Here is a 23,612-nt window from a genome sequence, read left to right as displayed (position 1 = left end):
ATAGGTCTGGGTTTGATTGCCAGAATCTCTTGGGCTCTGGGCATAGCTGGGAGCCTGCATGTGGCTAAACTTACAAGCCCAAGACAAAAGACAAGAAACAAAGCACAACGCACAACATCGGCAAATTGATCTTTCTTAAGAGGTACCAAGAGAAAAGGATGTAGGTAGCCTAAACTTGGTTTGTAAGCTCATTGCAGAAATGTTTACCGAATAAACTTCTGGTCTTTTGAAAATGTGGTTCGTGCAGGAGAAAAAGCAGCTTAGAAAGTTGTATGACTGACTGCTTATAGGAGTCTGGCGGGCGTTGGGGGCTGCTTGAGATGGTGCTCAAGGATGCCCAGGCATGCCCAGATTCCAGATTCCGGAAGAGGACAAAAGGGCGGGGAGTCCACACAGACGCTACTCCGCCCTCCAGGCCTTGGTCCCGCCCCCGCTCCGCGGGCTGTCCAGTTGCGGGGCGGGCTCCGCGCGGAGCAGGCACGCGATTGGCCCCGGGGCCGCTCCGTCCCAGGCGGGGGGGCGGGGCGGCGTGGTGACGTCGGCATAAGAGCCGCGAGGCGGCGCGCGCGCGCTCAGAAACGCGGCTGTATTAAACGGTTGCGGACCTCGCCGGCCGGGTTCCTCCGCCTCCACCCCGGCGGGACCGTTGCTGCGTCCTCCGCCCTCGCCCTCGGCTCGCAAGGCTTAAGCCGGCCACACTCCTCCCGCCCACCTACAGCTGAATTCCCGCGACTCCGCCACCATGTTCGAGGCGCGCCTGGTCCAGGGCTCCATCCTGAAGAAGGTTTTGGAGGCCCTCAAAGATCTCATCAACGAGGCCTGCTGGGACATCAGCTCGAGTGGCGTGAACCTGCAGAGCATGGATTCGTCCCACGTCTCCCTGGTGCAGATGACTCTGCGCTCCGAGGGCTTCGACACGTACCGTTGCGACCGCAACTTGGCCATGGGCGTGAACCTCACCAGGTGAGCCACGGGGCCGCGGGAAGCTGGGCCGCAGCCCGCCCCCCCACGACGGACTCTTGGCGGGAGCTCCTGCGAGATGGGCTCTCATTGGTTGCAGGACGCCCTCCGCGTCGTCTCATTGGTCTGGGCCGCGGCGGGGGCGGGTCCAGCGGAGCGCGCGGTTCGCAAAGCGCGCGCTGGCTGCGGGCGCGAACCTGCCCCTTCCGCGCCAAAGTCACAAAGCGGATGGTGGCGGGAAAATGACGCGCTTTCCTGCGGTACCCGCGAAACTTGCAGGACCCTGGTCATTAGGAGCCGATGGCTCGGGGGTTCAGGCGCAGTGTAGGCGACCGACTGTTATATCCCTGGGGGCACCCCGAGTGGACGCCCCGGGGCATCCTCTGCGCCTCCGGGTCCTCTCCCCCGTCTGGCCAGAAGTTGCACGGAGGGGGCCTCAGTACCGCTTGGAAACACATCCCCATCCCCCACCCAGTCAGAAAAACCACGGTGCCCTTAAACGCAGCTCTGATCCTGATTGCCCTATCACCCTACCCAGGGAAAGTAGAGTATTTCTGCCTTTTTTCTTATTACGAAGTTGCTGGGGTCAGTTGCATCCGCTGTTGCTGAGGGATCATTCCTGCTGCTTGTGTTCAGGGGGTCTTGTGTGGTTCCGATAATAGAACCCAGACCATGTGCGTGCAAGGCTAAACCTTCACCCCCCCCACCCCCATATTGACTATCCGGCCCACGAAGTTACCTTGAAGGACCTTTTAAAGTTCTGGATTTGAGAGTTTATTATCCAGGAGAGTGTGTTGAATACTGACAGACACCTGTTACTACGGCTAACGTGTTTTAAGGTTTTTTTTTTTTTTAAGCTTGTAAAATATGTTACAAGAGTTATTCCTGCCTCTGCACTCAGGAATTAACTCCTGGCGGTGCTGGGGGCCCATATCTGATGCTGGGGATCAAACCCAGATCGGCCATGTGCAAGGCAAAAACCTTACCCATTGTACTATGGCTCTGGCCCTAGATCGTCTTAATTTTTGTTGTCAATCCCACAGCCTATTTGTTCATCCAGGGTTAGTCTTTGATTTGCTTTTTTCTTTCAGGGTAGGCTTTTAAGTGTAAATAACTGCGTGATAGGATTCTACATTTGAACCGGTTTACATACCTTTCTGCAATTAATCAGGAAGCCTTATGTGTGGTTTTTTGTTTGTTTTAAATAAGAGATCATCTTGAGAAGGTGTCTTTTTTAAGCCCTCTGCCTTCTCTGTTCTAGTATGTCCAAAATACTGAAATGTGCTGGCAATGAAGATATCATTACACTGAGAGCTGAAGATAATGCGGACACTTTGGCCCTCGTGTTTGAAGCTCCAAGTAAGTCGTTCTTCTGAGTGATGCTCAAGAAAATTCAGTATCAGTATTTCTCAAAACTGTGAGGTATTTGTGATGCTTGTAAAGTTATAAGCTTTTCATTTGCATTCTTTTGTAGATCAAGAGAAAGTTTCAGATTATGAAATGAAGTTAATGGATTTAGATGTTGAACAGCTTGGAATTCCAGTGAGTATCAGTTTCTGATTGTACTCTATGATCATGATTGCTATATATGAAGTTTAAATCCTTCAAAACAGATTTTGTTCTGTTCACTTGAAGTCAGTTCCATTGTGGTTTTAATCGTTGATGCTGGTATGTCTGGAATTTCATTAAGCTACATATTCTAAGATGGATCACTGGTTGAATTCAAGACACCACCAGGAGTGACTTCAGAGTGCAAAGCCAGGAATGACCCCTGAGCATCACTGGGTGTGGCCCAAAAACAAGTTCTTTTGTGTTTTTTTTTTTTTTTTTTTCAAAAAAATCACATTGCATCTTCTTAAAATTCTAGAACGTATCATTTGTATTTTAAAGCTGTGTTGGCAGAAATTTGAGGTTCAACTTTAGCAGCGGTGTTAAGAGTTTGAAATGGTTTGGTATATTGATAGCTCTGTACAAAATTACCCTAATGTTCTCTTGATTTAGCTCTAGGTGGTGATTAAGGTAAGGACTGGGGTTTTGCTGCCTTCTATAGTGTATAGTGTCAAGGGTTAAGCTCTAATTTTCTTAACATAATTGTTTTCATAAAATATTTGGGTTTTTTGGTTTTGTTTTTTACTTTTTGGATCATACTGGTGATGCTCGGGTTACTTCTGGCTCTGCACTCAGGAATTACTCCTGGTGGTGCTCAGGGGACCACATGGGGTGTCAGGGATTGAACCCAGGTTGACCACATGCAAGGCAAACACCCTACTGACTGTGCTATCACTCTGTCCTTAATACTTGTTTTATAACTGCATGAGAGGGCACAAAACATGCTGGCATCTGCTCCTGATGGTACTCGGGAAGAAACTAGGGTGATCTGAATTTGTTTTTAGTGGTTTTATTCTTGTGGTGTTTTTTTTGGGGGGGGGGCATACCCAGTGGTGCTCAGGGTTTCCTCCTTGCTCTGCACTTACGGATCACACCCTTGGAGGGACTAAGTGGGGTGCCAGGATTGAACCTGGGTCAGCACAATACAAGGCAAAGACCCTATCCACTTTGCCTTACGTCTCTTCAGCTCCTGAGTTTTTTTTTTTTTTTCCTTTTTGGGTGACACCTGGCTATGCACAGGGGTTATTCCTGGCTCTGCACTCAGGAATTACCCCTGGCTGTGCTCAGGGGACCATATGGGATGCTGGGAATCAAACCCGGGTTGGCGGCATGCAAGGCAAACGCCCTACCTGCTGTGCTATTGCTCCAGCCCCCATCCTGAATTTATTTTTAATGATTTGAGGTATATTAAATGACAATGTGTGATGCCTCAAAGTAGTCAGAACACTTTAAATTCTGAGATCTTATGTACATAGTGATTCTTTGGAGAGTGAGGGTACCAAATATTTAATTTCCAATAATTAACACTTTGTCTTTTCCCTTTCACTTTGTTTTATAGGAACAAGAGTACAGTTGTGTGGTAAAAATGCCTTCTGGAGAGTTTGCACGCATATGCCGAGATCTCAGTCACATTGGAGATGCTGTGGTAATTTCTTGTGCAAAAGATGGAGTGAAATTTTCTGCAAGTGGAGAGCTTGGAAATGGAAATATTAAGTTGTCACAGACAAGTAATGTTGATAAAGAGGAGGAAGCTGTAAGTAGTTTCAAGTTCTGGGGAAATACTTTGGAAAGATCTGTAGTAGAGCTTACCATTAGTTTGTATTGGTCTGTTTGGGCTGTGCTCCTGAAGGAGGGCAGATTTGGTAGTGGAGGCTGCTTCCTCTTAACCACCTTCTCCCGGATGGACGGATGAGGCTCCTGCAGCCTCAGGACTACCCCTTTTGTGAGGACTCAAACCATCTTTCTTTCAAAGGCCCCTGTACCCCCCAAAATCATCTTTTTTTTTTTTTTTTAACATGAATTAGGACAGCTACAAACATTCAGGCAAGGTGATTGCCAAAATTAAAGTTGGGGAGAGGGTAAAGACAATTGTCATTCTATGTAATTTGAATGCTAAAGGTGCTGTTGAAATCTGAGTGATTTGTTTAACTTGTGGCTTTTGTGAAATTGAAATGCAAATTCACTGCTTTATAAACCACAGTATAATGGGTTTAGGGTACTGAGCAAGCCTAACCTTTGACCTTCTGGTAGTACTTAACTGCTTTTATTAAATAATGAGCATAGGACAATAGTGCTCAACAACAATGGCACTTAATTAGGGGTAAAAATTTAGCTGTTAGGAGTTCTTGTGTAATCTTTGTATTGCCTTACTATGGGTAGACCCAAGAGGTCCTTTAGAGAACACGCATTTAAGGGACAGAACTGGAAAGAACACTATTTGTTAAATATTTTTAAGGTTTTCTTTGTGTGTTTTGTTTTGTTTGGGGGCTACACCCAGCAGTGCTCAGGAGTAACTCCTGGCTCTGGATTCAGGAATCACTCCTGCTGGGCCCGGGCACCACTGTACTATCTCTCTGGCCCACCTTGATAAATCTTGATAAAGATTTTCTTTATCAAGCATGTTTTTGTTTTTTACTGGCTTTTGGAGTTGAGCTTGGTGTGCTCGGGGCTTACTCCTTGCTCGTACTCAGGTGAGACTCCTTGGTGGGACTCAGAGGACCATGGGACGTGCTTTTAACTGTTCTTAAGTGCCTCTCCTGCCAGCCTTTATTTCTGATTGGGGCAAGCTAAGCGGGATGAGATATTTGTTTCAGTGCATTTGGGGAACACTTTATTTGCTTAAAAAGGGGAGTTTTTCAGAAGGACAGTTTGGTTTCTCATAAATTCAAGAACCTCCTGACTGATTACTCTAGGCCATGCTGGGTCATGATGTGCAGTTGATCCAACACTGGGCCGCCTTGTGCATCTGTTCCAACCTTCTCAGCCACATCCCCAAACCGTAATGACTTTGTTGTTTTTGTTTCTGTTTTGGATGACACCTGAAGTTACCACAGAGTCAGGACTTCAGGAACCCTGTGGTGCCAGGGCTTTGGGTGCAAAGCACTCCAACCTAATATTAATTCGTATAGAAATTTTTTTTATGTATCAAAAATTAGCTGACACTAAAAGATATTTTGTGTGTGTGTGTTTCTGTTTCCTTGGTTGTGTCAGAACAATTGGAATCAAATCATTAGGGGTTTTTTGGGGGGGAGCAGGTGATGATTTTGACCACCTGGCTTCTTGACTTTTCTTACAGGGCCATATGCATAGGTACCAGAATTAGCCACATGCAAGCAAGCACCTTATCCTCTGTACTGTCTTCCTTGTCCCAATTCAGATTTTTAAAAGGTTTATGCATTGCAGTTGCTTAATATGCCTATTCATTGTCCTGCTCAATTTTCCAGTTTAACTCTTCCTCTTTCTATAACTATGTATTGGAGAAACTGGATCATTTGTCAAAGTTTCCTGGAATCTAAATTTCTAAGATGCCAATTGTACTATGTGAGCATGTTTCTTTACACCATATTTGCTATGATCAGGTTTCTGTGCTCTAGAGGCTTGATTGTTTACAGTGTTTTGTGGGGTGAAAAAATTACCACATGATGTGAGCCCCCACCTCCCAGCTATCTCCCTGGCCCTTCATTTATTAGCTGGTTTGTTAGAAATATTTCCATAAATAAGCTTCTTACCATTTTAGGTTTCTTGAGATATGGTAGAAACAGTAAATACTTGTGGTTTTTTTTTCCTTTTTTTCTTTTTTTCAAATTTTGGGTTTGGGGCTACTTCCAGCCTCGTGCTTTGTTGGTTATTGCCCAGGGATACGAAGGGGGCTGTAGTGCTGGCAATCAGACCCAGGCCTCTGGCATGCAAAGCATATACTCAGCCCTTTGAGTTAGCGCTCTAGTCCCAATATTTGATTCTTTTGGCTTTTTGAGTCACATCCGGTGATGCACAGGGGTTACTCCTGGCTCTGCACTCAGGAATTACTCATGGCAGTGCTCAGGGGACCATAGGGGATGCCAGGGGTTGAACTCGGGTCTGCCTCATGCAAGGAAAATGCCCTTCCTGTTGTACTATCACTCCAGCCCCCAGTATTTGATTCTTTTGCTTTATGTCTTCATAGCACTATTGAACTAAGCCAATAAAGGGGTTTTGCTTTGTTTGCTTTTTAATGTATGTTATAAACTAACAGGTAAAGCTGATGGTTTTGCAATATCATCAATCTTCTCCCTAGGTTACTATAGACATGAATGAGCCAGTCCAGCTAACTTTTGCACTGAGATACCTGAACTTCTTTACAAAAGCCACTCCGCTCTCTTCTACAGTAACACTCAGCATGTCCGCAGATGTTCCCCTGGGTAAGATAATCAATCAGTTGACTCATAGTTCATAAGTAATATATGTGCTACTTCTTGGTCATTGACTCTTGTGTTTTTTTCCCCCCAGTTGTAGAATATAAGATCGCTGACATGGGACATTTGAAATACTATTTGGCTCCCAAGATTGAGGATGAAGAAAGGTCTTAAACATTCTTAAGATTCACAAAATGAAACTGAGCTCTTTGAGAACAGCTTCTGAGATGCCAGCATCTACTTAAGTCTCTTTTGTCACCAAATTTTTACCCTTAGCTATATATGTAGATATTTTCTGTACATAATCTTATTTTTCTCTTCATCCTCCACAATTTGAAGAATAAAGTCCAAAGTTAGATCTGGTCTTGTTAACATAGAAATACTTCTTGCCTTACACAGATTGCTATACAGAGTGTTTCTGATGCTCAAGTAGTTTTAAGAATTATTTTCAGTTTAAATAAAAGTTCAATTTTCAAGTAACAGTGCCTTCATTTGGACAGTGACTGTTGCAGTATTCTAGAAAATTCAGAGCTACCTTTCTTTTTTTTCAGTCAAGGGTGGCCTGATAAAAATACATTAACTATAACAAAAATTACAAATACTGTAAGTGATGAGCTATTTCTTGGAGTTCAGAGCTACCTACTACACACTCGGACAACTACTTTGCTATTCCAACAAGGAGCCAAGGAGCTGGAGTACAATACTATATATTTCATTCTTTTGTCATTAGCTAAAATTAACACTTTTTTCCACTATGTGATGTATTGAATGTTCTGTATGCTTTGTAAGATTAGCAGTTTTTTAGTAGCTCTTTGGGGGACTTGGAGCAGGTTTTATTAGATTATAGGGCCCAAGCAGTGCCTTTGGACAAAATAATCCCCAGCATCAGCGGGTGCTTTGAAGTTTGTCTCTGAACCAAGGTTGATGGTTGAAGCCATAATCGATGGAATCAAAGACAATGGAGCCCGGCAGTTGTGAAGGGCCTTAGTTCCAGGTAACAAGGTCACACCCTGCCTTGCTCAGAGACTACTTCTGGCCACCCAGCAGTTTGTGGAGTCATCTGGACCGCCTTGTAGGTAGTGGAAATCCAGGGTTCCAGTCTTGGCTGCTGTGTATCCGAGGATGAGGAAAGAAACTGGCTGCGTAAAACTTTACAAGGTTGTTGCCTTTGTCAAAATCCACTTGTACTTTATGTAAATTATACCTAAATAAAGCCTGACTTTTTAAAACTCCACTTATGGCCAGGTGTCCCGTGTGTTTGTGTGTGTTGGGGGGTCGACTTTTACTGAGGTAAAGCACCAGAAAGACTGATGGCAGAGGCAGGGGGACTGCTGGAGGGCCTCGCGTTTAAAAGGCCTGACTTGTGGCTGGAGCGATAGTACAGCGGACCAGGGTCTGGTCTGCGGCATCCCATAAGATCTCCAGTGCACCACCAGGCGTGGTTCTTGAGTCCTGAGCCAGAAGTAACCCCTGAGCATCCTCAGGTGTGACCTCAGTTAACTCCCCATGAAAAAAAGCCCTGGCTTGGGGCTGGAGTGGATAGTACAGCGGGCAGAGCATTAGACTTGGATGCGAGCCACTGGGGTTCGACCCGCGGAATCCCACACCCCGAGCATCACCTGGAGTAATGACTGACTCGAGCCAGGAGCAAGCCCTGAGCATGGCCTAGTGTGAAAGTAAAAGGCCTGACTTAAAGTTTGAGCCCCAGGGCTGGGTCCGAGATAGGAAGACGCAGCCGGTTGGAAATCCAGCTTGGTAGACGCCGAGGACACCTGCCCACCGCGCCAGCTGCAGCGAGCTCCGTCTGCTGCACAGCCGGAACACGCTGCCATCACAGGGACCTCCGCAAAGACAGCCGACGCGCGGCGTGGGGGCGGGGCGCGCTCGGTGACGCACTTCCGGCGCGCCGCCCGCCATCCGGCCCCGCGGTTCCGGGGGGGGCGGCGGTTAGCGGAGCGCGGCGGAGGCCTGCGGGCGGCCGGCCGGAAGCGCAGCACCCGCTCCGGGCCCCGCCTGGGGCGCGGCTGGCGGCAGTCCGGCCCCCGGCTCGGCTTCCGGGCTGCAGGCGCGTCGCCTCTCGAGCTCCCCGGCCAGGTCTGCAGAGAGACCCGCGAGCAGGTAGGGGTGCGCGGCCGGTGCGCGCGGGGCGGGGGCGCCGTGGCCCCATGCGGGCGCGAGGGGCTCGTGGCTGCGCGGCGGGAAGCCGCGGGGGCTGGGGCGGGGGCGGGGGCGCGGCCAGGAGCAACTCCCTCCCCGCGCGAGTCCTCCCTCCCTGCCACGCGTAAGCGTTGCCGCTTCACGTCCCCTCTCGCCCGGCGAGTTTTGGTATTTTGATGCGGGTGTGTGGAAAGTTAGTTGGTAGCAGGGTACGTAAACTTAAAAAAAACAAACCACTTTCTAAAAGACCGGTCTCATCAGAGATGACCCATTACTCTCAGAGCCACTATTTATTGGCACTTTGAACTTTAAATTGAGAGTTGAGGTGGTCATGTGATCGGGATTGAAACACTTCACCTGATGGTTGAGGTTTTTTTAAGCTGGTATGTGAGGTTTTGTTTTTGTTTGTTTGTTTGTTTGTTTTAGGTAAGCTTATTCTTGATTGTTTTTTCCCCCGCTGTACTTGCTTTCTGCATCAGTGACTACTAAAAACAGGAGCACTTGGCTCCAGTTCCTTCCTAATGCTAGTTATTCTAGATTCACTGCAGGCTTCTTAAAGCCGCTCTTTACTCTTGGGATTACATTTGTGTAAAGCTCTTACAACAGTGCCTGGCGCCTAACCAGCACCAGGTCATTGCTGTATTAGTACAGTCGAAATGGCTGTTTGCATGCTGTGCTCCAAAGGAAGGCCAGTCCTTAGATTTTTTTTGGTTCACCTTACTGTTACCGAAACATTTAATTTACCCTTTTTATTTTTTCCTTTTAAAGAATCACCATGAGATAAATTTTACTTTTTTTAAAGACATGTTAGACAAGCACCAAACTAATAATACAGTTAGTAAGGTGCTCGCCTTGCACACGGCAACGCAGGTTCAATCCCTGGTACCCCAGGGGTGCCTCAAGCCCACCAGGAGTGATCCCTGAGCTCAGAGCAGGATTAAGTCTTTAGTGCTGCCAGGTGTGGCTCAAAAACTAAAAAAAATAATAAATAAATGTACAGATTGCAAGTTTCCTTCGATTTAAATGTTTTTGTTTTTGTTTTTTTTTGCTTTTTGGGTCACACCCGGCGATGCACAGGGGTCACTCCTGGCTCTGCACTAGCTCAGGAATTACCCCTGGCGGTGCTCAGGGGACCATATGGGATGCTGGGAATCGAACCCGGGTCGGCCACATGCAAGGCAAACGCCCTGCCGGCTGTGCTACCACTCTAGCCCCTCGATTTAAATGTTTTTAATCTTTATTCTGGGGGGGTGTTGGGAGGTTCTGTGCTCAGGGCTGACTCCTGTCTATGCGCTCAGGCCCCTGGTAGCCTTGGGGACTGTATGGGGTGCCAGCAGTCAAACCCACTGGATTATTGCTCTAGCCCAAAACTGTTTCATCTTGCCTACTGACTAGTGACGAAATAGCCATGATACCATCATCAAAGTCAACTTTGAATCTTTTGAACAAAATACTGAATATTTTGAACAAAAACTACTTTAAGAGAAACATGTTTTACTTTACTTTTCTGTTTTGTTTTTGTTTTGTGGCCACAGCTCGGGAGTTGCTCCCGACTCAGCTCTCAGGACTTACTCCTGATGGTGCTCAGGGGACCACAGAAAATATCAGGAATCAGACTCAGGTCAGCCGCTCGTAAGGCGAACACCATGCCCGCTCTTGCTTTGGCCCCAAGACAGAATTTTTTCATGTGACTATAGGAACATGTAGAAAATGCTTTTATTTTTTCTCTTTTAGGCCACACCTGGCATTTCTCAGGGATCACTGCTGGCAGTGTTCAGGGAACCATATGTAGTATGGGGAATCAAACTGGGATTAACTGTGTAAAGGCAAATGCCATATAGTCAATCAAAAAATAATTTTAGTGCTGCATAGCACAGGGGTTAAAGTGTTTCCCTTGCATGGAGCTGACCCCATTTTGGTTTGGGGGGGGGGGGTTGTTTTGTTTTTTGAGTTACACCCAGCAGTGCTCAGAGGTTACTCCTGGCTCAGCACTCAGGAATTACCCCTGGTGGGCTCTTCCAGCCACATGGAGTGTCAGGGACCAAACCCAGGTCGGCCGCGTGGTCAGAGTAAATGCTGTACCCTCTGTACTATTGCTCAAGGGTGACCCCAGTCTGGTCCCCAGCACCGCCAGGAGTGATCCCTGAGCAGAGAGTGCACAGTGAGCCTGGCACATCGCTGGGTGTGGCCCAGACATAAACCAAGCTGTAGTAATTATAGACAGTTAAACCAAGTGGCGTGTCCCCCCCATGGGAAACGAGAAATGATTTGATTTACTTTTTTAAACATAGTCTTAGGGTGTGGCTGCCAAGCTACTGGAAAGTGGGGGGTCTGGGTGGACGAGACCCCATCCCGATCTGAGCGGGCTTGGAGACCTCAGCCCCGGGTCCCGCACACCTGGGTTCCTCTGCCGGTACCTTCATGCGTGAGGTTCATCCGAACGTGTGGAGGGGGCCTTGAGCATGGCTGTAGCTAGGTTCCGGAGGTCTTCGGCTGCTGGAACTTCACTCGGGATGGGGAGGGAAACTCAACCCGCCATGCTCCAAGGCATCCCGGTGAAGACAGCCATGTGCGGGGGTAGGAGATTCTGCCACAAACTGCCCCTGGTGCCGTGTAATCCCATCCACGACCAAGATCCAGAGACTATAAAACAACGCTCCCGGAAGCGCGCGGCTGCATCTTATAGCCTAGTTCCCCTTCTCAGAGAACCTGGCAAGGTACCGAGAGCATCCCACCTGCACAGTAGAGCCTGGCAAGCTCCCTGTGGCATATTTGATATGCCAAATACAATAACAATGATGGGTCTCATTCCCCTGACCCTGAAAGAGCCTCCAATGCAGCACTGCTGGGAAGAACGAGTAAAGAGAGGCTGCTAAAATCTCAGGGCTAGGATGAATGGAGACGTTACTGGCGCCTGAGAAAATCGATGATCAATGGCATGACACTGATACAGTGAAACCAAGTTTACAACTTGAAGCTTTATAGGTCCTTGGTAGTCAGAAGGATGAAGAGGACTTTTCAGGCTGGGGCGCATGCTCTCTCCCTGGGCCCAGAATTCCAACCCTGGCACCTCCTGCATTAGGCAGCACTGCAGCAGAAAGGCTAGAAATGATGTCAACAACGCTGGTGTCAAGAGCAGACCTGGATTCAAATCACCTCTTCCCACCTATTCCTTGGAAGAATTTGGAGCTGGTGAAACATTGGTAGCAAGAAAAATATGAGGTCTGGGCCTGGGAGGTGTTTCTGTGGTAGGGCACTTGCCTGGTATGCTTGAGGTCCTGGGTTTGACCCCAGGTCAAAGCAAAGAAAAATACCACATCTGATTGCTTGCAAACGTCCTGAACGGGACAAACCGAAGAAAGTATATAGTGAGGATTTTCCTGTCTCTCAGATGTAGCAGGTTCTTCGAGCAGGAGACTTGCTGGCAGGACACTTGCCGCCCACAGCAGACATCTTTGGTTGTAACACACTTGTCGCTTGCAAACATTTGTTTCGTGTGTTTTCAGACTGTAGGTGTGTCAGCGTGTTATGATGCCGTCTCGTACCAACCTGGCTACTGGGATCCCCAGTAGTAAAGTGAAGTACTCGAGGCTCGCCAGCTCGGATGATGGCTATATCGACCTGCAGGTAAGAGCCCAGGTGGCTCAGGAGACTGGCGGGGAGGGGAGAGCCTTGTGTTCTCTTGCGTTAGCAGGAAATCATTTCAGGTGGAGACTTCGCTAATCGTTCCAGGGATTAGGGCAAACGGCGAAATCCTGTTAGCCCTGAGCTGAGCCTTGAGAGAGCATTTTGAGTGACTCCAGGGCCCAGAAGTTTCACATTTTATTGAATTTACCTGGAAAATAATCCAATTTTGTTTCTTTAAATAGAACGGTATATCTGTTCGTTTACACGTTAGTCAAAACCAGTTTTGGAGGGGGTGGAGTGCTCAGGGCGTGTTCCTGGCTCTGCACTTGGAACCATATGGGGTGCTGGGGAGCAAACCCGGGTTGACCCTGTGCAAGACAAACTCCCTACCCACTGTTTCATCTCTCCGGTCCTAAATCCGGTTCATCTTTTAGGGGAGAAATGAGCAGTTAAAGGTAGTTGATTCTGGAACTTCTCCTTCTTGCCTGATACCATAAGATTTCATTTATTAAAGGTATTCATTGTGGCAAACAGTAAGTAGAACAGAGTATTATGTTGGACCTAAATGGCTTAGCATCTCGTTTTGCCTGGAATTCAATTCTCCGGATGGAAGTAGGAAGGAACCCAACCTTTTAAGTATAAACAGATCGATTAGTCTTTACTCTTTGGATCTACTCCTGAAGGATATCATTTTGTTGTGGCCCCTCCGTTCCTCCCCTGCCAGACACATTAGGGATATGCCAAGGATGTGGCTGAAACAAATAAAAACTACATTAGGGAACCTTCCAGCTAGTAAGGTCAGCTACAGCATTGAAACAGACATTAGGAAATTGGTTTGTTTTTTTTGTTTGTTTGTTTGTTTGGGGGCCACACCTCGTGGTGCTTAGGGTATACTCCAGGCTCTGCCCTTGGGGTCACTCCTGGCAGCTCGGGGGACCCTGTGGGAGCCACTGCCAGGCAGGCACCTTACTCTCTGTACCATAGCTCCAGCCCAGAATTAGGAAATTGCTGAGGGGGGTGTGCTGGGGGCTGGGGGTTGTGTGGTTTGGTTGGAAGGGGCAGTGTTCAGGAGCTGTTCCTGGCTCTGCTCAGGAGTGACCTTGGTGGTGCTTGGGGGACCTGATTTAGTACTTAGCTCAAGCCAGATTAAAGGCATGCCGGCAAGCATGTACCTTAACCCTATACTATCTGACCTGATACTGTTTTTGGAAGGAAGTAATTTTTTTTTTGTTTGCTTTGTTTGGGGGCCACACTTAGCAGTGATTAGATGCTCCTCCTGGTGGGCCTGGACCCATATGGTACCAGCGATCCAGTCTGAGCCTCCTGCATGCGATGCGTTGTGAGCAGCCCACTGAGGTGCCTTTTGCCCCCTACCCCGTTTCCCCTGTGTTGGACAGTGAACCCAGAGGCTGACACCTGTGAGTCACGTGCTCTGCCTCTGAGCCACATTGGTAAACGATGGGAGCACACAACTAAAAAGATGACACTCCTGCCAGGACCCCTGGGCATGGAGGTTCTGGCATGAACTGAGCTGCAGCTGCTGCCTGTCCCTTTCTTCCCCGGCCAGAGCTGTCCTAGGCACGAGGATGGAATTCTTTTTTCTTTTTTTCTGGGGGGTCACACCTGGCGATGTACAGGGGTGACTCCTGGCTCTGCACTCAGGAATTACCCCTGGCAGTGCTCAGGGGACCATTGGGGATGCTGGGAATCGAACCCAGCTCGGCTGTGTGCAAGGCAAACGCTCTACCCGCTGTGCTATCGCTCCAGCCCCAAGAGAATACAATTCAAGACCTCAAAGGACCCAGCTCAGTTCTCATCATCCTGTGCTTCGAAGTGTAGGAGCCCAGGTCTCTCCGTAATACTTCCTTGACTTCTGCTTATTGACTTCTCTTCCAGTTTAAGAAAAGTCCTCCGAAGATCCCGTACAAGGCCATCGCCCTGGCGACAGTGCTGTTTCTGATCGGCGCCTTTCTCATCATCATCGGCTCCCTCTTGCTCGCCGGCTACATCAGCAAAGGGGTAAGCTGACGGCTGGCCGTGCAGGAACCTGCACCTACTCTCTCAGAGGTGCCTGGGGGTTTGCTGTTTTGTTACGAACCCCCCAGCCCAGTGGCATCCAGCAGATAGGAGAGGACTGGCTTTTATAGTCTCAGGTCACAAGCTGTGTCTCTTCCTCTGAGCAGCATGGGGCTTTTCCCACAGTTTCTACATGGCAGATGTGGCTGGTAGCAGACATTTGTCCGTGTTCTCCCCCCCGCCCCCACCAGACACTGGCGTTTCTCCTCGTCATAGATTAGAACATCCACGCTGGGCCTGGATCGGAATTCTGAACCAGGGCCCAGGTAGGGCGCTGGCCCTGCGCACGGCTGGCTCAGGTTCAGTTCCTGGCACCGCATCTGGTCCCCTGAGTATTGCCAGGAGTAATCCCTGAGTGCAGAGCCAGGAGTAAGCTTGGAGCACCCCTGGGCCAAAAAAAACCCCAAACAAACCCCAAAACCCCAAACCACACCAAGAAAACAGAGTCCTGTACCCAGGGCCGCGCTCACGCAGACAAACGCTCGCCCTCTGAGCCGCATCCGCAGCCGGCACCGGGCGCAGCGTTTCTTCCCTCCTCGTCCCGGTAGTGCTGAGCTACTCCTGGCCGCTGTTCACATCTGCTCGTCTGCACACACCAGTCGGCGCTTAGGATCACGCAGTTGTGCAGAAGGAACGCAGAGTGGTTGGGCTGCGTTGCACTGTCCCAGGTGGCTGCGTGTGGCCCTGGGTTGTGTCCGAGTGACCTGCCCTGTGGCTGCTCGTCACTCTCCGTGCCACCGACTGGGCGTGAGCAGCAGCATCAGGTCCCCATTGGTGCTGTGCGCTCTCTCTGTGCCGGAGTAAACACTGTCAGGAGCTGTTGATGCTGGTATAACCGAGAGCACGCTGGGCAGGGCGCTTGCCTTGCACGCAGCCCACCTGGCTTCCATCCCCGGCGTCCTATGTGGTTCCCCAAGCCCCACCAGGAGTGTCTTTGAATGCAGAGCCAGGACTCAGCCTGGGGCACAGCTGTCTGTGGCCCAAAAGGAAATAAATTGAGAGAAGGGCCAGAGAGTTGGTACAGCTTGCCCTGCATGCAGCCAATGGGTTCAGTTCCCTGGCACTTCTTATAGTCCGCCCCCAAGGCCCACCAAGGGTGATAAAGAAAGCACAGAGCAAAGAGTAAATCCTGAGCACAGCCAGGTTTAACCCTGGACTTGATCCCTGACACTACCAAAAAAAATAAATTGAGATGTGAGTTAAGATCCATATGTAGTGCAGCACTGCAAACCACAGTGCCTACGAAAAATGGAGAGAAAAGAAGAAAAAGTGTTTGCCATAGAGGCAGGGGTAGAGTGGCAGGAGCAGGTCACTCGGACACAACCCAGGGCCACACGCAGCCACCTGGGAAATAGCATTCAGTGTCTGAAACTCAGTCACGAGCAACTTTGTAGCTATGTATCTCACACACGCACAAAAAATCCATACGCAATCAGATCTTTCCTCTTGTGGTTTATTTTACGTTATTCTTCTGACTTTGGGGCCACACGCAGCAGTGCTCAGGGCTTATTCCTGTCCCGATGTTCAGGGATCACTCCTGGTGGTCTCGGGGGCTTATAATGGGATGCTGAGGATCAAACTCAGATCGCTGGGGTTGGCCACGTGCAAAGCAAGCACCCTGCCTGCCGAACTCCCACTCCCTTTACTTTCATTATCATTGAGTGCACGTGGTTTATGAGACCAGCTTATACTCCCTGCCCCAGATTGATGTGGACATTCCGAACAAAACAAGCAGACAAATAATGAACTCTACGTGTTCACGACCAGCATCAGTAGTTACAGGTGTCTTGTTTTCATCTGTCCCTTCGACTTCTTTTTCTGTGTATTAAGGCAGATACTATAGTTACATTTCACTGGTGATTTATTTATTTATTTTTTGGTCACACCTGGCGATGCACAGGGGTTACTCCTGGCTCTCCGCTGAGGAATCACCCCTGGCGGTGCTCGGAGGACCAAATAGGATGCTGGGGATCGAACCCCGAGTCGGCCACGTGCAAGGCAAATGCCCTACCTGCTGTGCTATTGCTCCAGCCCCTCACTGGTGAATTTTATTATTATTATTATTATTATTATTATTAGTGAATTACCGTGAGCTACAGTTACAGACTTACAAACTTTTGTGTCCACCAGTGGCCATTTTCCACCACCTCACTGGTGATTCTTAATGTGCCTCTTCACCTCTTCAGTATACTTTTTTTGCTTTGTTTTGGTTTTGGGTCATACCTGGCAGTACTCAGCCATTACTCCTGGCTCTACACTCAGTAATTACTTCTTGTAGGCTCAGGGGACCAGTTGAGGTATCAGGGCTCAACCTCCTGGTCTGACAGATGCAAGACAAAATGCCCGACCTACGGTACTGCCACTCCAGCCCCCATTTCAATCATTTTCACATCCATCTACAGGTGTTGTCTTAATGTTATTTTTGTTTTTCTGTTCCTCATATTTCTTGCAAGATGTTAGACTCCTTTTTCCCTCGGCAGTCCTCAGGGGTTACTCCCAGCTCTGCACTCAGAGATTGCTCCTGGTGGTGCTTGGGGGACCATATGGGAAGCTGGAGGTCGAACCCAGGTTCGCTGCAGCAAGTCAGACGCCTTGCCCACTGTGCTGTCTGCTCCGGCCAAGATGTTAGGTTTGGAGACTTGCTTAGATTTGAATTTTATTTAGTTCTGTTGTAGGAAGAATTATTTTCTTTTTTTTGTGGGTGGCTTTAGGCTAGCCCTAGCGCTTCCTGGGGACCATATGTGATGCTGGGAAGTCGTTGTGGCAGGTTGTAAGAGGAATGCTTTACCCACTGAACTCTCTTTGGTCCCCAGGGAGGTTATTTTATTTCATAGGAACACTTTGTTAGCTCTCAGACATTCATTGTCAGTCAGAATCACCCGGCCAGCTTGTTTATACACAGCTCCCTTCACCCCACTTGCCATGGATTCCAGTTCTGAAAAGAGAATAATACAGAAGTTCTGTGGGTCTGAGGTAGGGTGTGAGAAATTTGTATTTCTTTTTTTTTGCTTTTTGGGTCACACCTGGCAGATGCACAGGGGTCACTCCTGGCTCATGCACTCAGGAATCACCCCTGGCGGTGCTCAGGGGACCATATAGGATGCTGGGATTCGAACCTGGGTCGGCCGCGTGCAAGGCAAACGCTCTACCCGCTGTGCTATCGCTCCAGCCCCGAGAATTTTGTATTTCTGACAAGTTTCCAGGTAAAGCCAGGGTTCTCTTTCAGAACCATTGCTGTTGCATTACGTTAGGGTACACGTAACAGGTACCTAATTTTTATAGATATTAAAATTAACTGGGGACTGGAGTGATAGTACAACAGGTAGGACTCTTGTCGTGCACGCGGCCCACCAGGCTCCGATCCCCGGTACCCCATATTGTCCCCTGAGCCCGCCAGGAGAAATTCCCGAGTGCAGAGCCAGGAGTAACCCCTGAGCACTGCCGGCTGTGGCTCCAAAACAAATAAACAAAAAACTGGGGGCTAGATAGATAGAGGTAAGGTCCTTAGCTTGCAGTGGCTGACCTGGTTTGATCTCCAGGCACTGAATATGGTGCCTGGAGCAGAGCCAGGAGTAACCCCTGCATGCTGTGGGGTGTGGCCCAAAAGCCCAGTAAAAGATTAACTGGGGTGGGGGGTCGAGGGAGGGCATAGTGGCGAGAGAGCTACAGGCAGGGCCAAATGCAGGCTCTGCGTGTGGGAGGCCTGGGCTTGATCCTTGCCACTGCATGGTCCCCCAAGTTCTGCTGGAAGCAAGTGACCCCTGGCCAGAGCACTGACAGAAATCTAGGAGTAGCCCCCAGCGAGCAGGCGCAAACCAGACCTAAAGAAACCATAACAGTAACTGGTGGGGCTCTTGCCTTGCACCGCTGGGCCCCCCACCCCCATACGCAAATAAAGACCCTCCCGAGGCTGGAGTGCGTGCTGGGAGTGCTGGAGATCCCATCCCGCCCCCTGCTCCTCAGTGGGAATGGTAGCCCCAAAGCAAAAAAATAAAACAGGGCAGAAGAGGGGCTGGAGCGATAGCACAGCGCGTAGGGTGTTTGCCTTGCACGCCGCCGACCCGGGTTCGATTCCCAGCATCCCATATGGTCCCCTGAGCACTGCCAGGAGTAATCCCTGAGAGGAGAGCCAGGAGTAACTCCTGTGCATTGCTGGGTGTGACCCAAAAAGGAAAAAAAAACACACACAGGGCAGAAGAGCAGTTCCATCAAAGCAGATCCGCTCGTTGCGCACTTACTCCCTCAGTCACCATGAAATGAGAGTTACTCCTGACTGGCTTTCAGACGTGGAATGTCTCGACTCCTATCTCCTCACCAGTGACCACGCCCCTCCACCAGTGCCCCCCACCCTCCTCCCGTTTCCCTCCACCATCCTGCCTCTACAAGACGTGTTTGTTTCCATGAGTTTCTGCTCTGTGGGCTTACAGGGCTGTTACTGGTAGGGGCCATTGTCCCCTCCTGTTCAGTCCCCCGGGCTTCCTGCACCCGCCTACCTAGTAGGGAACGCAAGTGCCGCGTTCCCCTACTAGAGACGCGTTCTCGTGGTCTTTGTTTCTGTCGTCCTTGAGCATTTGTTACTTCACTATTATATTTCTTCATAGCTGCACATGAGAGAGATCATGCCTTGTCAGCCTCTCTCCTAACTACACCCCGCAAAATACATGCCAGATCTATCCATGTAGCAGAAAATTGCTTGATTTTATCTTTATGGATGAGTAATTTTCCATTGTGCTTACATACCGCAGTTTCTTTATCCATCACCTATTCCCAGGCACTTGGGTTGTTTGCAAATTCAGGCTGCTGTGGCCAGTGCTGCAGGCAACAGGGGTGAAGATGTCTTCTCTCCATTTTGTCTTTGGGCCCTTGGGGTATATTCTAAGAAGTGGGGCTACTGGCTCAACCGGAAGCTCAGTCATAGTAGTTTTAGACATATCCATATTGTTTTCCAAAAAGGAAATGTCCAGTCAACAGTCCCACCGGCAATGGGTGAGAGTCCCCTTTGTCCCTGTATCCACTCCAAAATGGGTTGCTTTTGTTCTTTTGATGTGTGCCAGTCTCTGTGGCATGGGATAGAATCTCATTTTGATTTGCATCTCCCTGATGATTAGTAATGTGTAGGATTTTTTCATGTGCCTTTTGGCTATTTGTATTCCTTGTTGAGGAAGTGTCTGTTCATCGCTTCTCTTCATTTTTTTAATTTTTATTTTCTTGTCAAGTTATACCAGTGTCTTACATATCTTGGATATTATTAACCCCTTGCACAGTGGGTAGGGTATTTGCTTTGCATGCGGCCGACCCGGTTTCAATTCCTCCATCCCCCTCGGAGAGCCCAGCAAGCTACCAAGAGTAGCCCGCCCACATGGCAGGGCCTGGCAAGCTACCCATGGCGTATTGGAGATGCCCAAAACAGTAACAACAAGTCTTACAATGGAGGCATTATTGGTGCCCGTTTGAGCAAATCGATGAGCAACAGGATGACAGTGCTGCAGTGCTATCTGATAAGTGGTGGGCAATAATTTCTCTCAGTCTGTGGACTGTTTTTTCATTTGTCTTTATTTCCTTTGTGGCGTAGAAGTTTCTTGAGTTAATGCAGTCTCATCTTTTATGTCTGCTTCCCCTTGCTTTGTCAGTGGTGTTTCGAACCTCAGTTACTTGTCAGGCACAGCTGGACATTCAAGGGTAAACAAAACTCCCGCCCTCACGGTGCTTCCTAAACAGTACAGCAAGTAAGGCACTTGCCTTGCACTCAGGTGACCCAGGTTCGATCCCCATCACCCCAGATGGCCCCCCCGAGCTCTCCCAGCAGTGATCTCTGAGCATCACTGGGTGTGGCCCCCTAAAAAACAAAAAGTTGAAGACTTCCTAGCGAAGAGTCTATACACTATTCTTCTTTGATCTGTGAATTATACTCCTAGCAGTTTATATCTGAAAGGCTAAGAAAAATACAGAAAGTCATTGTGGTGTTCTAAAAGTTACAAAAGGTAAGAGATAACAGATGTATCCAACTGTCTGAGGTGAGATAAATAAATAAAATTGTGGTTCGCCCGTTGCAGTGAACTGTTCCAGTGAGCTATTAGGATTAAAGTCTACATAAAGGACCACAGGTAACACACACACTTTGTATGCAGGAGACCTGGGAATGATCCCTGGTACTGTACCCTGGCCTCCTGAGCACTGCCAAGTATGGCCAGGTGTGACCCCCAAACTACAAATAAATGAATATATGTGGAACTTTTGGTCAGTTGTTTGTCTTTTGGGGGATGGCGGAAGGAGGCACACTTAGCAGTGCTTGATACTTACTCCTGGCTCTGTGCTCGGGCAACCATATTCAGCAATGTGGATTGAACTAGGGTCAGCACATACTAGGCAAACACCTTTCCCCCCCCATACATTCTCTCTGACCCTGCTCATCTGTTTTGATTAATTTGTGGTGTGAGGTGTGTGCACCCAGCCACTAAGCCACACTGCCCTCCTGTTACTGCCTATTAAATAAAATCAAGGTTCAGTGCAGATCCACAAAATATCCCTAAATAGGACTGGATATGTATTTTACGGGTCTTTACCTTTTTTTTTTTTTTTAATTGAATCACTGTGAGACACAGTTACAAGCTTTCATGTTTGAGTTTCAGTCATACAGTGATCAAACACCCATCCTCCCACCATGTGCATTCCCCACCACCAATGTCTTCAGTATGCCCCCCCTTTCCAACCTTCCCTCCGCATCCATGGCAGACAATTTCCTCCTTTCTCTCTTTCTTGGGGCATTATGGTTTGCAATACAGATACTGATGTTATCATGTTTGGCCCTTTATCTGCTTTCAGCATGCATCTCCCATCCCGAACGATTCCTCTAGCCATCATTTTTCTTAGTGATCCCTTCTCTGTTCCAGCTACCTTCTCCCCCAGCTCATGAGACAGGCTTCCAACTATGGAGCAGTATTCTTGGCCCTTGTGTCTACAGTCCTTGGATATCAGTCTTACTGTATTATTTTAAATTCCACAAATGAGTGCAGTCCTATGTCTGATCCTTTTTCTGACTCATTTCATTTAGAATATTCTCTATGTCCATCCACTTAGAAGCAGATTTCATGGCTATCATCTCTCCTAACAGCTGCGTAGTATTCCATTGTGTAGATGTACCAAAGTTTCTTTAACTAGTCATCTATTCTTCCGCACTCGGGTTGTTTCCAGATTCTGGCTATAGTGAACAGAGCTGCAGTGAACATACAGGTGCAGATGTTGTTTCTGCTGTGCTTTTTTGCACAGTAGAAATACATTCCCAGAAGTGGTATTGCGGGGTCATATGGGATTTTCTACCTTTTATTTGGGACACCCCCACTACACACACACACACACACACACACACACACACACACACACACAGAGCAGTGCTCAGGGCTTCCTCCTGGCTCTGAGCTCAGAGATCACTCCTGGCAGAGTTTGGTGGACCACGTGGAATACTAGAGACCGAATCTGGTTTGTCCACATGCAAGGCTAGCACCCTCCCCACTGGACTATCTCTCTGACTCCAGGTATTCTGCCTTTTATACTCAGGCGGAAATGAGGCCTAAACCTTTTCCCTCAGTAACATACTACCCAAAGGAAATGGTCCTCGAAGTATACGGTAGTGATGTGTGTATCAGACCCCGGCCTGGCCTGCCTTCTGTGGTTGCTGCTGATTCAGTACTAACGCAGTTGCTTTGTCCGGCCACCAGGGGGCAGACCGGGCCATACCTGTCCTGATCATTGGCATCCTGGTGTTCCTGCCTGGCTTTTACCACCTGCGCATTGCCTACTACGCCTCCAAGGGCTACCGGGGATACTCCTATGATGACATTCCAGACTTCGATGACTAGCACCCACCCAGCGGCTGGAGAGAAGAGCTACCGAAGGCACTGAGCCGGACTATGGCCCACGGCTATGGAACGCTGCGGCCTGCAGAGGTTTCACACAGAGAGGCCAGGTTTATGGGTCCAGCCTACAGACAGTCACTGAGCTTGCAACGTTTAGCTAATTAGGACGTGTTCCGCTTTGCTCCTGGCAGGTGCTCCAGACAAGTTTTTCCGTGTGCGTATGTGTTGACGGCTAGCGCGGTGAGTGGCACTTGGGGAGGGAGGGCATTCCGTGGGCCAGAGTGCCGCGCTGCCTCTTTGTCAGAGTGTTCCCGTGACAAACGGAAGGCGCCGTGTGTCCACCCTCTTCTTCCCAAGTAGTTTTGGAACGTCTGCATAGCACCTTCCCTCGCCTCTGACTTCGTGTTCCGGTGGGAGACTGTGACCAAGCCAAAGTGCCAGTGACTCTTCCTTGTAATTAGTTTTGCCTGCTTTAGCTTATTAACTGCAGTCAGGAATTTTCCAAACCTCAGAGCAAGTTTTCAGAATGTAAACACTTTCTCTCATCACCAACCCTTGGCCAGCTCGGAGCCGGGTCACCCGTGGGTTGGCCAGCATACGGTTAGGGTGTTCTGTCCTTTTGTACATGAAGATGTCTGTATATCACGCCGTGAAGGACTGGACTTTGGCTGTTTCCTAAGGAAAATGTAGATAAGTGGTTATTATTTAGAGTTTATAACCTTGTTAGCACCTTGTATTATGTAATTTTACGGAGCGTGTGGCCTGGCTCCCTACAGGACGAGACTTGGTTTGATTTTGTTTCCTAGCTTTCACAAAGTGACTTCTGTTCGAGAGATTAAAATTGTCAAATCCAAATCCTAGGCTTAAAATAAAATGAGTTCACTTTAAACATATTTGCGAAAGCATTTCGTTGACTCCGGAGTCTTGTATCCAGGATTAGCTTGATTGATTTGGGGGTGGGGGTTGGGCACACCCGGCAGTGCGCAGGGCTTCCTCCTGCCTCTGTACCCAGGGGTCACTCCTGGCGGGGCTCGGGGGCCCGACTGGACCAGGGTCAGCGTGTCTTGTTTTCTTTTTCTTTTTTTTTTTTGCTTTTTGGGTCACTCCTGACTCTGCACTCAGGAATTACCCCGAGCAGTACTCAGGGGACCATATGGGA

At 48.7% G+C, this 23,612-nt stretch overlaps 2 protein-coding genes across 2 annotated transcripts; both read left to right on the top strand.

Annotated features, from left to right (window-relative positions):
- The first annotated feature begins 563 nt into the window (after window positions 1-563).
- PCNA (proliferating cell nuclear antigen) lies at window positions 564-7,974 on the top strand. Its single transcript, XM_004610985.2, has 6 exons — window positions 564-963; window positions 2,222-2,319; window positions 2,435-2,502; window positions 3,908-4,102; window positions 6,623-6,746; window positions 6,835-7,974. The coding sequence occupies exons 1-6, from the start codon at window positions 743-745 to the stop codon at window positions 6,912-6,914; spliced, it is 786 nt and encodes a 261-aa protein (XP_004611042.1). The 5' UTR covers window positions 564-742; the 3' UTR covers window positions 6,915-7,974.
- A 681-nt stretch (window positions 7,975-8,655) lies between these two features.
- On the top strand, window positions 8,656-23,346 carry TMEM230 (transmembrane protein 230). Its single transcript, XM_004610941.2, has 4 exons — window positions 8,656-8,858; window positions 12,404-12,524; window positions 14,421-14,543; window positions 22,316-23,346. The coding sequence occupies exons 2-4, from the start codon at window positions 12,426-12,428 to the stop codon at window positions 22,454-22,456; spliced, it is 363 nt and encodes a 120-aa protein (XP_004610998.1). The 5' UTR covers window positions 8,656-8,858; window positions 12,404-12,425; the 3' UTR covers window positions 22,457-23,346.
- The last annotated feature ends 266 nt before the right edge of the window (window positions 23,347-23,612 follow it).

This window comes from Sorex araneus, chromosome 3 (genome assembly GCF_027595985.1).
Source record: "Sorex araneus isolate mSorAra2 chromosome 3, mSorAra2.pri, whole genome shotgun sequence".
NCBI lineage: Eukaryota > Metazoa > Chordata > Mammalia > Eulipotyphla > Soricidae > Sorex > Sorex araneus.
The sequence above is the reverse complement of the archived record's forward strand: the minus strand, read 5'-3'. Positions and strand labels throughout refer to the sequence as shown.

Coding starts and splice junctions, on each gene's coding strand:
- PCNA (XM_004610985.2), top strand. CDS start 743: ATGTTCGAGGCGCGCCTGGTCCAGGGCTCCATCCTGAAGAAGGTTTTG. Junction 964..2,221: donor ATGGGCGTGAACCTCACCAG/GTGAGCCACGGG, acceptor TCTCTGTTCTAG/TATGTCCAAAATACTGAAAT. Junction 2,320..2,434: donor CCTCGTGTTTGAAGCTCCAA/GTAAGTCGTTCT, acceptor ATTCTTTTGTAG/ATCAAGAGAAAGTTTCAGAT.
- TMEM230 (XM_004610941.2), top strand. CDS start 12,426: ATGATGCCGTCTCGTACCAACCTGGCTACTGGGATCCCCAGTAGTAAA. Junction 12,525..14,420: donor ATGGCTATATCGACCTGCAG/GTAAGAGCCCAG, acceptor CTTCTCTTCCAG/TTTAAGAAAAGTCCTCCGAA. Junction 14,544..22,315: donor CCGGCTACATCAGCAAAGGG/GTAAGCTGACGG, acceptor TCCGGCCACCAG/GGGGCAGACCGGGCCATACC.